We start from the raw sequence: 12,509 nt of genomic DNA, 5'->3' as shown, positions 1-12,509 counted from the left end.
TAAAGCGACTCAATAAAAGAGTTCATATTAGCTTCACAGATGATAAACAATAGAGCATTGGGCCTGTGACTTTAATGTCTGTTTACTGTACGTGACAATCAAGCTAATAAAAAAGCATTTTGCTCATTCACATGATGACTTCAAGTTCCAAGTATTCCCTTTTGTTTAAATGTTAAGCTTTAAGGTAAACATTGTAAGGTACACAAATCAATTCACAGTGCCAAGTTATATTAAAAACATCAATTTAGCTACAAAATAAAATGCTGAGGGATTTACTCTTTCTTTTCGGGTAATTTGAGAAATACTGTCACTGCAACTGTCAAATGTGATGTTTGTCTTTCTTGTGGAACTTCCAAAACGCCATCCACGAAAAAAAAAAGATGAGTCTTACCTCATCTAGGAACTGGAAGGCAGGACTAGCAGTAACATCAGTACTAGCAGAGGGCTGCTCCTCTGGGAGTGAAGCATCAGGTGCAAGGGCCATTAGGGGGGTATTCTCCATTCTCTTCTCTTCCTCTTGTTCTGCCCTCTCTTCTTCCTCTCTGCTGGGATTCCTGCTATCCTGCTGCTCCTCAGATAGGCTCACTAATGCAAAACATAACAGATGGATACAGTCCATTGATAGGTAAACATAGACAGGTAGCTGATGAGAAGAAGGGAAACTGCAGGAGGAGAAGGAGTAATGTGATTATAATATTGTGTGTATGGGGAACAGATACTAGACAAACATCAGACATAGCAAAAGGAAAAGAGTGTAGGCTTTATTTCAACATTGGAGGGGGGCATACATGTAATGGGAAATTAGGGGGTCCTCCACCAGAAACTTTTTTAGCACCAAACACTTAATTTCCTGCATTTAACTGAATGTTTGTGCACCAATTTGTGCCTTTCACCAATTTATGGTGTAAATGTCAAACATTTTGTGAAAATTGACATCCTCTGCGACTGTTCACATGTTTTAATGTGCGCGTTATAAATATTGAGGGAAACAGAAATAAAACGGAAATAAAGATATACTTTCTCTATAATTTCCTTATAGGTAAGTTACTCCAATAAATAAATAAATAAAATAAATAATAGAAAAAATATTATAAAATGAAAATAAAAAAAAGTTGCGAATCAAGGGTCACAGGTCATTTGGTGCCTGTAAATACAAGTAAAATACAAGCAAGGCCACACTGATAGCCTACGATAGAGTATAGGTACATTTCTAGTTGACAATGAGAAATCTTTTCATAACCACCACAGAGCAAACAATACTAACATTACAAGTAAGCACAGATAAGAGTACAAAGGGTTTGAATGACTTAAATAAACAAATATGTGAGAACTGCACTGTTACTCTGTATGACTTGAATTGGAAATCTGTTGCTGGCTGGCACAATGATCACTCCCATTTTGGGGGCATTTTAACAAAAAAAGGGGACAAATGTTTCTGTTGTCACTATTGTGACACTTCTAACTACATGGCTGTGTATACTGTAGTGTTTGGCAGCTAAAAAGCCTAATGTTTTCACCATTAACAATGGCCTTCTTTCAAAGTAACAGTAGCTTAACTTCTCCATGTTTGAGTAGTCTTTTAAACACTTACAGGCACTGACACGCACTTTTACACAACTAAAAACACTCATGGTTAATTTTTGAAGTCAATAAACACCTGAGTTACTTTGCAAAATTCTCCAAGTGGATGTGTAACGTTACGATTGAAACGAGAACTCATAAGCGCTACCCACATATAATACATCCATGACATAAAGCCGTTTCACAGAAGCTAACGAGTTAGCTACAAACAGTTAATTGTTTGTGTCGTTGTTTGTCTCCTAAACAAAGAAACAAACATTTGTGCACAAGCCTTACTTTTGAGAATCTCGACTCCTCTTCAAGACTCCGTCTCTTTGTCCTTTAACACCCCAAAACTATTCGCCTTTAACCGTTTAAGTAACCTTTCAGTTAGCTAATAGTTAATGTTAGCAAAACCCAGATTTCTCTCTGGCAGAATGGAGTGTTGTGGTTACCATAGAAACGACGTCGTACGTCTCTCCTTTATAACGCCCCCCCATATTTTTACAGTCCTTATTAGGTTGTGACTTTTACTCATTTTTTGCCTTTTAATGTGACCACTTGAAAACATACAGAGATGTGGAAGTTTTTTAAACAGGTGCAGTCAATCAATCCAAAATCTTATTTCACACTTTCAGTGGCCGTCCAGCAGATGGCGTTAAAAAGTAATTTACAGTAGAGCACATAATCACCATGTGTCATGCATTGCACACAGACACCAGCATCAAAGGCCAGCTAAGTGAAAGCACTAAAATGAAACTGGATTCAGCTGACCTGAATTCAAGGCAAAAATGATGGTGATGATGCAATACCTCTGTTCTCCTGTCAGTTTTTTTCCCACAGTGCACTCTGGGAGCTGGCATGGCCCATCGCTCACTCCCTGTAACAGCTGCAGGGATGCATTATCTCAGCAATGTCTGTGTGTGCCGTATACAGTCTGTGGTTTGTGCATGGGCTACAGTATGTACGACAAGGACAGAGATCGCTTTCAATTTGTTTCAGTCAGCATTGATTAGTAAAGGTAGTCTGTACCACTATGAAATACCATATATGCTTTGTGCATAATTTTTATATACATTCACCAAAAAAAATTATAGAACTGTATACATTTTTTTATGTATACCTAAATTCAACCCAACACATTGGTCTTTGAAAACCTTGGGATGTCTGATAGAAATCAAAATTAAAACAGAGTTCTGTGAGTTTCAGAAATGTTTTGGTGATGGTTTAAAGTATACTTAGCAAGTGATGAAGTGTGGGATAAAGTTTAAGACTGTTTTTCACAGTTAGTATTTATGTTCCTGATTTACTTTGGTTTACTGGCTGTTCACTCAAATACCACTCCTCTTCAAAGACTGTTTTCAGTCATTCCTATTTCTTGTCTACAAAAATTCACAAACCATATGGCTTAACATATGGTACAGGTATGTGCATTTACTATGTGTAAGTGTATAATTGTGTGCACCAGGAAAGAGAGGCATGCAAATTCACATGCAAAAGCTCTAACAGCAGTCGTGCAGAAACCTTTAATATTGTGTATTTATGCTTGCATGCACATATACAGTTGGCCCTTCTGAGTTTAACTGGGCTTATTATAGTAATGGCTTTAATGGCTTTCTATTTTATGCAACTACAATTCACATTAACTCTTTAAAACCTGAATGAATTGATGTGATTTCTTTCAAATACTTGGGTAGAAAACAATGAGCAACTTAACAAGATATGAGCCAAATTTAGCAGAAAATAAGTAAAAAAAAACAAGTAAAAAGAAAATTTAGAAAATAAGCAATTAAATAATAGTAGCCCCCCCCCCCCCCCCTTTCAGTACCAACTATAAACTATAACCAATTATAAACATAGTTTTCTGGACAATATTTTCCCTGGATTTCTTGAAAATAATTAATTTTAGGGTCATTTTTTGTCCTAATTATTTGCAATTTTCAGGACATTTCTTACCAAATCACTAGCTGCCATTTTTTTCTCATGTTTTCAAAAGAAATCAAATTTGCTCAACTTTTAAGGGTTTACCAGCTTGTGAAAGACATCGGAAAGCAACACAAGAAAACCGATGTCCATCTAGGTTTCAAAGGGATAACCACATCTGACTAAGTGACTGTTAAATCCCCTGCAATTTGGTTGTTTTGGCAGAAGACATAATATCTCTTCTATTGCAAAAATATGCTATTTTTGTGCACAAAGTCAACAACTGAACTGACCGATTTTTCCAGGGATTGCAGTTTAGTTTTAGACATTATCCATGGTTTGGCTTCTGTTATAATGATAACATTTTTGAGGACCAATTTTCATGCAGGACTCATCCACTGTTTTGTGAGCCAGTCTGAATGAAGGGAGGAAATAAGCAGTGAGAGCCTTTCTCCGCGTATATGTTAGAACAAATTAGACTTTTCACTCTCTAATTAAACCTGTTAATTATGTAGACCTAATTTTACCACCCCTTGTTAAATCCAAACAAATCACCCACGCTTTGGGATGAATGTTTTGCGAGGAAGCCAGGTTTCCAAATTAACCTTGAATCCTTTCCAACAGTCTGGATATGCTAACTTCTCAATCCTGGCAGACTCCAGTTTATTTTGTGATGAAAATATGCCCTTCCATGTGCCCCTAGTATTACCATTTTTGGCTAAATAAAACATTAGCCACAGTTTTATAGCTATTTTTGGGGAAGAGCAACTTAGAATTGCAAAAGTATGTCGGAATTGGGAATAACAGAGGGACCCTGAAAGTTTGAGAGTTTTTCAGTCAATCATTGATAAACGGTACCATTCTATAGTCCTTATACATATTTTGCAGATGCAGCTTTTCTCCTTCATCTCAGTCAAACCATGTCAACACAAATCTACCGTGTCTTTCCGGTAACCCAGACAAAATTGCTGACTTGAGATTCATGAGTTCACAGTAACTGCTGTGAAGTTTAATGATCTACAGCAGATGCTGATGATGCATGTTGAATCAGACACCAGGGACAGTTAGCAGGGCTGAAGACAAATGTCAGTTTCTTTCATACAGACATTCATACCCCTTCAGGATGAATTATGATGAAATTCATGTTGGTACTTTTAATTTTCATCGAGCTCCACCATTGGATCAAAATTTCAACTTGTCTTATATCTTGGTGATTGAATACCTTCCAAACAACCCCTTTGAGTTTAGATTTAAATCTTGGCAGGCTACACGCTAACTAAAATGCTGAATGCTGTTTACTTTATACTGCAAAGCATCAGCATGTTAGACATGGGCAGAGTAGGAGACAATGGGACCCCGGGCACAGATACACAAAAGGCCTCACTTCCTCCCCTATGTGGGGGCAAGACACACAGACTTTGTGGTGGTTTTGCCTCTTTTTTATCTTTGCATCTCATTTTGTCTATTTTTATGGACATTTTGTGTCTTTTTGAGGTCATTTTGCATCTTATTCCGTTGTTTTGTGTCTTTAGTTGTTTTGCCTGTTTCTGTACTTATTTTGTGTTGCTTTGTATTTCCTTTGCATCTCTTTGTTGTCATTTTGAGTGTGTCCTTCGTCGTTACTTGTCTCTTCAAGTGACACTTCAGGCACGAGAAGTTGTTTTTTTCCAATGACATCGCAGATTTTACTGACAGTGGTTTTTGTGCCTAAACTAAACTGCATGTTAACCACAGCTTTGTTTAAGGTAAAGTTTCAATGTAAAGTTTTATTGTGTCTTTCACATAATATTGTGTAATGTCAATGCCAACATTTTTCTGGGCTGAAAACTTTAATGTATGTTTTTAAATGTGGACCCCAGGAATATTAGTTGTGCTCTAGGACACAGCTAATGAGGATCCATACAAATAAACAAATAAAGTAAAACTGAAGACTTTGCTCTTTGGGGGATGCCATCTCTATTTAAATGTTTCAGCTGCAGTACAAAATATACCACATCCTTGTCTTGTGTACTCTTGCATAACTTCTTCTGAAGACAGTAATAAGGTATTTCCCAAAAGCAAATGGTCTCTAAATTGAGAGTGACCCCCAAAAATGGGCTCAGCAAGTAGATTTTGAAGTATTCCAAAAGAAATTGAAATACATAAATAATCTACTTGAATACAACGAATTACAAATTACTTAGGACATATTGTAAATAATCTGCAGTGGAGTAGGCCTACATTTAAAAGTAACCCTCCAAACACTGCATGTAGGTCAAAATATGCCCTTTCCTAAGTACAGCACCACAGAGCCTGGCATTGGTGTAATCATGTCCTTAAACACAGGATGTAGTTTTAAGAGCAAAGCCTCCACGGCTACTCTCAATGACTCTGTGTAAGAGCAGGTCAAGAACCACAGCAACCACAGGTGTCACATTTTTGTGTGGGTGCATGTCCTAGATGTGTTTGTTTGCTCACTAGTCTGTGGCACAAACCAGGCAATTTGGAAAAAGTTACTGTACTCCCACTGTGAAGTGTCCAGAGCAGCGTTTTACTGCTGGATTGTAGTCACAACAAACGCAGCTTGGGGATTGGGGGGTAATTTTACGGCCTGCTCCCCCTCCACGCTACTCTCTTTTGTGTGTGGTTGGGTGATTTTACCTTATTAAATGTCCTTATAAAAACACATGCACAAACACAAACAAAAACACACAATAGGCAGTGTTCTTTTTCCAAGCACAAAATCTGCTGTTACAATTTCTCTTGTCAGAGACTTTGTCCTTCAGACAAGCCGTCTGGAGACAGTTTATAAACAGATGTTTTAAAATCTCTTAAAACCTTGAAACCAGCATTTTACTGAAGCTCAGACTGAATCTGAATCTTGTGCACTTTCAAAATAGTATATGTGCCCTTCCTTGAGAAATCTTTACCATATATTATTCAAAGAAAGAAGAGATGAAACGGCGTGTTATGATTACCATTAAGTCATTCCACCAGAGGGATGGAAACAAGAAATTCAATCTAACTCCTCATTGTTGGATCAGGCTCCATAGCGTTGAGTTGACATTTGTATAAATATTTTGCACCATCAAATCAGAGTTTAGTGGACTACCTAAAACATAAATCACTGAGAAATTGAGAACTGCTTTTGGCATATTGTGGGTGTGATGTAATTCTGCAGATCTCTGTGGAGAATCATTGTTCCACAGTGTGTCAATGGGCAGAGCAGAGGCCCGAAACTGTAAGACCCCCTACAGCTTGGACTCCTCTGACTCAACACTATCCATGATTATTCCAAGCCACTAAAAAAATCTGATATACAGTACTAAACAGTCTGTGTTTTCAGTATCCTTGTGTCTAATAACTAAAGCCGTATGTGAGCCGCCAACAGCTGTGCACATTTGAAAAAAAAATATCTTGACTCATTTGGAATTAATCCTGATCTTTGAAGAGTGTTCAGATCATCAATAACTTGAAGCTTGACCCCAATGAATGATGTGAACCCAATGACATATACTGTATTGTACTGTGATGTATCATATTTGACTGTATTTAATTATATTCTTTTGTTTGGCATCAGATAAAAGTAGCAAGTATCCTAAAAATATCAGCATGTTGGTATAATGGCATAACACAATGCCTCATTTCGCCACAATATGTCAGATCTTTATATTGTAATATATCATAAGTATTGAAAAATTGCTTTGCAGCCCTGATGATTTAATTTATTTTTATTTAATTTAACTTTTCAACCTGATAATCGACAATTTAGAGACACATACTCTCATTTCACTCACTCATTTTTTTTGTTTGTCTGATTGATCTGAACTATTTATTTGTTTCAAGAATTCTTTTTTCTTTTCCCTAGAAATGTACATTAATATAAGTACTATCTGACATCTGAATGTCACAGAACTTTTAAATACCAATAAAGTTGTATAGAAACACATCATTCTTGCAATAAGTGGTCACAGGCTGATTTTGTCCATGTTTCAGCACATTTGCCCTAACATGGGAACCAAACCATTTAAAAAGGCCTCTTCTCTTCCTTCTACCTTTGATGTGGTCTCTCTTGTTTTTTTTTTTACAGCGGAGGACCATGTTCCTCACAGGACTTATATACTTCTAAGAGAGGTACATGTGGTGCCGCTCATATAACAAGCAACTGTGGCTAACCTGCTGATGTCCAATAAAACAAAAATGACCAACTGCTGCATATACACTTGCATAGGTTTAACTTGAAAGGAAGTGGAGGCTTATACTTCAGCTTTTTCAGCTACAATTAGTTTTTATGATGCATTTTTAGCTTAAGGGCAACTTTACTGATACACTTTACAGTATCAGATTGTTCTTATTATCTTGACCGTGTGTTTTTTTCACATCAGTATTTTTGTTTTTCCACTGTGTCTCTAAAATAGATCCCTCTGCTGCCAAACAAATTTTTCATAATTAAGCTGATCCTGACTTTTGACCCTTAAAACAATGACAGTATTTATTGTCAGCATATATAAATCCTGATTCCTGGAGACAAGCTGTGGAAAAAACATTCTTTAAAAGATAATTACAAATCGTTTTGGAAGTCTAGCCCCATGCTAAATGAAAGTCTAAGTCAACTTTAGGTAATGCTTTTCACCTTAAATGCCCAGTCTAATTACAGTTTACTGGAACTCACTGAATCACTGGTTTTGTTCACATGGATGATTTTGGATTGTAACCAGTGAAACAAAGTAGAGCCATGCATGGTAAAAAGTGGACTGCAAACACTGTTAACAATAAAGGAGAGAAAAAAAACTTTTTACAGATTGAAATATAGTCAGATAAATCCTGGCTTTTGTCTTCAAACTCTGAAAACTCTGAAAACTTGTGGGTAAAGCTTGGACTGCAGAAAGTTAATTGATTCCAGGTATGTGACCCTCCAGGACCCCTGAGATGGAATTTATCCAAGGACACCCAACAAATGTCCAGAGGGATTAGAGAAAAATAACTACCACCTTCCTGTTTCACTGAGGAAAGGATGGACAGTCCTGTGTATGTTCTACTGGCTCCACAAACCTGTATGGGTTTCATGGTCAAGGATTTTGGGGGTAAATTGGAGTGCCTCAGAAGGGTCACAAAGGTCAAAGTAAAAAAATGTTTAAATGAATTGAAATAAACAGACCCGGTCAGGTTGTCTTACTACTGCAAATCAATCTGTCACAAGTGATGAGTCAGTTTGACTTGATTCTCACGAAGATGCACTCAAGTTACATAAACATCCGTTTGTTTAATTTCGGCTCAAAGTTAATCCAGGTGGCACCGAGACTGTTTTTTCTTTTCCATCTTTAGCCATACAGTAAGGATTCACTCCGGGGTGCAACTTCTCCATTTCTTTAAACATGGCATCCCACCAGACTACTGCTGGTTGGTTCATTAACCTCTAACTTACACAATAAAGATGCTGAAGATGACAGACTTTCATTGCATGTCAGCCTTTGTCCTCTTCCCCCAACCATACTTTAACCCTTTGAAACCTAAGCAAACTGATTTGATTTCTATCAAAAACGTAGGGAGAAGGCAATGAGCAACAAGACATGGTCCAAAATAGACAGACATTGTTAAAAAAGTTACAAGCAAATTGCCTGAAAAAAAAAAAAAAGAATTTTTTTATACATATATATATTTCTGGGTCATTGCCATTTTAGCCTTCTTTTTTTTTGTTTGTTTGTTTTGTTTTGTTTTTTTAAAGAAATCTAACCAAGTTTCACTCACCACTCACCACAGTTGTTTTGTGTCTCTTTTTGTTTGTTTTGTCTGTTTTTGTTGTTATTTTGTGTCTTTTTGCAGTTCCTTTCCATGTCTTTGTGGTTATTTTGTGTTACTGTGTGGTAATTTTGAGTCTGTCGAGGTCAGTACATGTTAATTTGAGTGACATCTTGCAAGTTAGGGCCAAGTCAGCCCTAGTGTCAGGGCCAGGTCGGCCCTTAACGATACCAAGATAAATAATCATCTTTGTGCAAATAAAAATTAAATTGAATATTCCAATCAAAGATATAAAACAGCTCTTTAAAACTGTACTTAAGTATAGTAGTTAAGTAAATGGTCATAATTAGATTCCATCACTGTTTATAATATATGTTTCAGTAAAAAGAAACACTTGCATCATTCTTTTCATGTCTCTTAACTGTATGAACTAAACAAAAGAAAGCACAATGAAGAAAAAAAGTTTTTGGAAAACAGAGACGAGTGCACGTTACATCACATCAGAGGAGATTTAATCACGCTCAAACATCTGTAGCTGACCTATCCTTGAGGGTGTTAACCTCTTTTACGGGTAACACTGGAATGTCTGAAAGAAAGAAAGAAAGGCTCTGTGATATCTGTGTAGTGTAAGTTGATTTCTCTGAGAGTTGCCTGCTGAGAAGGATGGAAGCAATTAACTTCATCTGCTCGCCAGATCTAGAGGAAAGCCTCTCATTTACATACATGTCTCACTTGTGTGTGTGTGTGTGTTAATGTGTGTGTGTTCCCCACAGATCCAGGGAGGAATCCTCCAGGGCCTCCTGGCTTCCTTCCCTTTCATCCCGACCGCAGTCCACAGACGGCCACATCCTTGGATACGCCGCCTCGCTGGTTAAGACGGTGAAGTCTATGGAACATCTACGAATCAAATCCTCCACTTTCTCTGTTTCTGTCCTTTCTTCTAATTTGGTCTGTTTACCATATATTCTTTTTCTGACATTTTATAATCCATTTCTCTCTTTTCTTTCACTGTGAATCATTTTGTTTCTTTTTATATCACACACTCACATCACAAATCTGGTAATTTGTCACCACTAATAAATGATAAAGGCAACATGTGTGAAGGAAAAAAACAGACATTTCATATTCTGGAGCGGCTATATTCAGTTCATTAAAAACCCATGTCGCCTGATGTTTCCTCCTGGAAAACTTGTGTTCAGTATTATGTTTCAATGTGTAGTCCACCCAGTGGTCACACAGTGATACAGTTATACCTCTTATTAAATGAAATCATATGGTATGTTATGAGGTTTTTCAGTTGAGCGACATGAAATAGATCTCAGATTTTTACTGGTCCAAGAACATCAACAGTAACAAAGTACATTCACTTAAGTGCTGCACTTAAGTACAGTTTTTGAGTATCTGTATTCACAGGTTCTACAAACAACTGAGTGCATTCACTGGGTTGTTTTAAGAGTCATTCGCTTCTGTTAATGCATTGTGACAATATACAACAATGTGTTGAGTTAGAAAAACGAAATATAAATTACTTAAGTATATTTAAAAGCAGGTACTCCAATACTTAAAATCAAGTAATTACTTGAGTCTGGAACTTTCACTTGTATTGGAGTAATATTTGACCAAGAATATCTATACTTTGACTCAAGTAGTAGAGTTGTGTACATTGTCCACCACAGAAATTCACAGACTGCAATAAGTGATTTCCGTCCACTTGGTGGCAGCAGAAACAACCTGCCAACACTACATTTACATATTATCATCTTTTGGGTTGGTATAGTGAATTTGTTTGCAAATGTTGCAATAACTTGCCTATACAAGCAGCAACATTGGCATTCAGTTAGAGTTGTGTTTTTGGCCCCCAGAAAAATCAGTTTCAATATTCAGTGTTTGTTTCAACTCTGTTTTGGTACCCACCAACTCCAAACAAAACAACAAAGATAAGCTTACACGTTCGAGCAGTTTCCAGGCAGGTGCAAGCTATAGGCTGAAAATTAGGCTGATGAGAGACATGATACTGAAACAAAAGGGTACATTTTTTGGTCAGAAAACCAAAACAAACATAAAAAGAGCCCTTTTTAATAAACACATATTTCAGGTGACCAGTTGAACTGTGTGCAATAAACTTTTTTGCACCAGCCTTTTCACTTTCCGTATTAAATATCAACCATTAACTTTAGCATTTAGGCTCCAGTTATTTTACATCCAAATTCCCAAACTACTTCTTTCCTTTGTTTCATTTTCTCTTTTACTAAATGTGCAAACCACAGAGACAGACTATAATTTTCCATGGATGCTGGTGCCATCTTGAAGAATGCACTGTTCGTTTTTATTACATTATATGCTATATCCAAACCTGATTTTGTGTGTTTTTTCCCTCTCTGTGGTCAGACACAGGCTAAAACTGTTTCTATGTACTACGGAGGGTTTTCTGTTTAGTCCTCAGGAAGAAGCCTACACCCCAAAACCAAAATTACAGAGTAAAGAGCTCAGACTGAGGGAGAGGGAGGGTATATGCGACTACAATGATGCAAATAACTGACCTTCAAAGGACAATTAAACTCCTTTAAACTTCAAATACATAATAACTGAATCTTTCGAAAATAGTCCCCATTAACATAAGTGGGAGAACAACAAACATGGGAGATTTGTGCATGCCAAAATATGTCTGTTCAGAGACAACTTAGCCAGAACACATCAACTGGATTTGCTGAAAGGGGGCATGACTCACCCTGCATATCTGTCTGCAGGGTCTCACTAAAACCATTACACTTTAGTCCTCAAGACTGACCCCCCACAGTGGCCCAGTCCACACACAGTTAAATGCATTCTAAAATCCTCCAGGCTTCAGTATTTGGTGGTCAGTTTAGTGAGGTCTTAAAACTTCTCCATAGTGAAATGAAGTGATGAAAAACAAAGCAGGGGCACAGGCTCACAACTAAACCAGATGACTTAAACCAGTTAAAACAGCAAAAAAGAATGACAGATGGGGAAAAAAAAGTTCTTTAAAAGCTGCTAATGACACATTTATTTTGTGAGCAAAGTCAACAAGTTAACACATGTGCTCAGTTGGTGGGTGGAGGTGAGTGAGGATGAGCAGATGTTGAGATTATGATGAAGATATGCAGCTTCAGGGTTGGCCACAGGCTCTGTCGGTGACCTTTGAACCTCAATTAGCTTCTTAGCCAGTGTTGAAGTGCATGTGTTTTGGCGATGCAATTCACTTTGCAAGCATGCACACACAGAATGCAAGCATGTCTGGCTTTGTGGACTTATGCTATAAAGTGTTATGTTATAAAATGTTTTCACAT

General features: G+C 37.2%; 1 protein-coding gene across 1 annotated transcript in view; it reads right to left on the bottom strand.

Annotated features, from left to right (window-relative positions):
• The window catches only part of ccdc146 (coiled-coil domain containing 146), a 62,199-nt gene extending 60,228 nt beyond the window's left edge, over positions 1-1,971 (bottom strand). The window contains exons 1-2 of the mRNA XM_042511143.1: positions 1,858-1,971; positions 392-585 (exon numbers count right to left, since the gene is read on the bottom strand). Of these exons, the coding sequence (XP_042367077.1) occupies positions 392-585; position 1,858 (195 nt within the window). The 5' untranslated portion in view covers positions 1,859-1,971. The remainder of the gene's footprint in view (positions 1-391; positions 586-1,857) is intronic.
• Between the last annotated feature and the right edge of the window lie 10,538 nt (positions 1,972-12,509).

The sequence above is a fragment of the Plectropomus leopardus genome, chromosome 22 (genome assembly GCF_008729295.1).
Source record: "Plectropomus leopardus isolate mb chromosome 22, YSFRI_Pleo_2.0, whole genome shotgun sequence".
Taxonomy (NCBI): domain Eukaryota; kingdom Metazoa; phylum Chordata; class Actinopteri; order Perciformes; family Serranidae; genus Plectropomus; species Plectropomus leopardus.
This window is presented reverse-complemented; position numbering and strand designations above follow the sequence as displayed.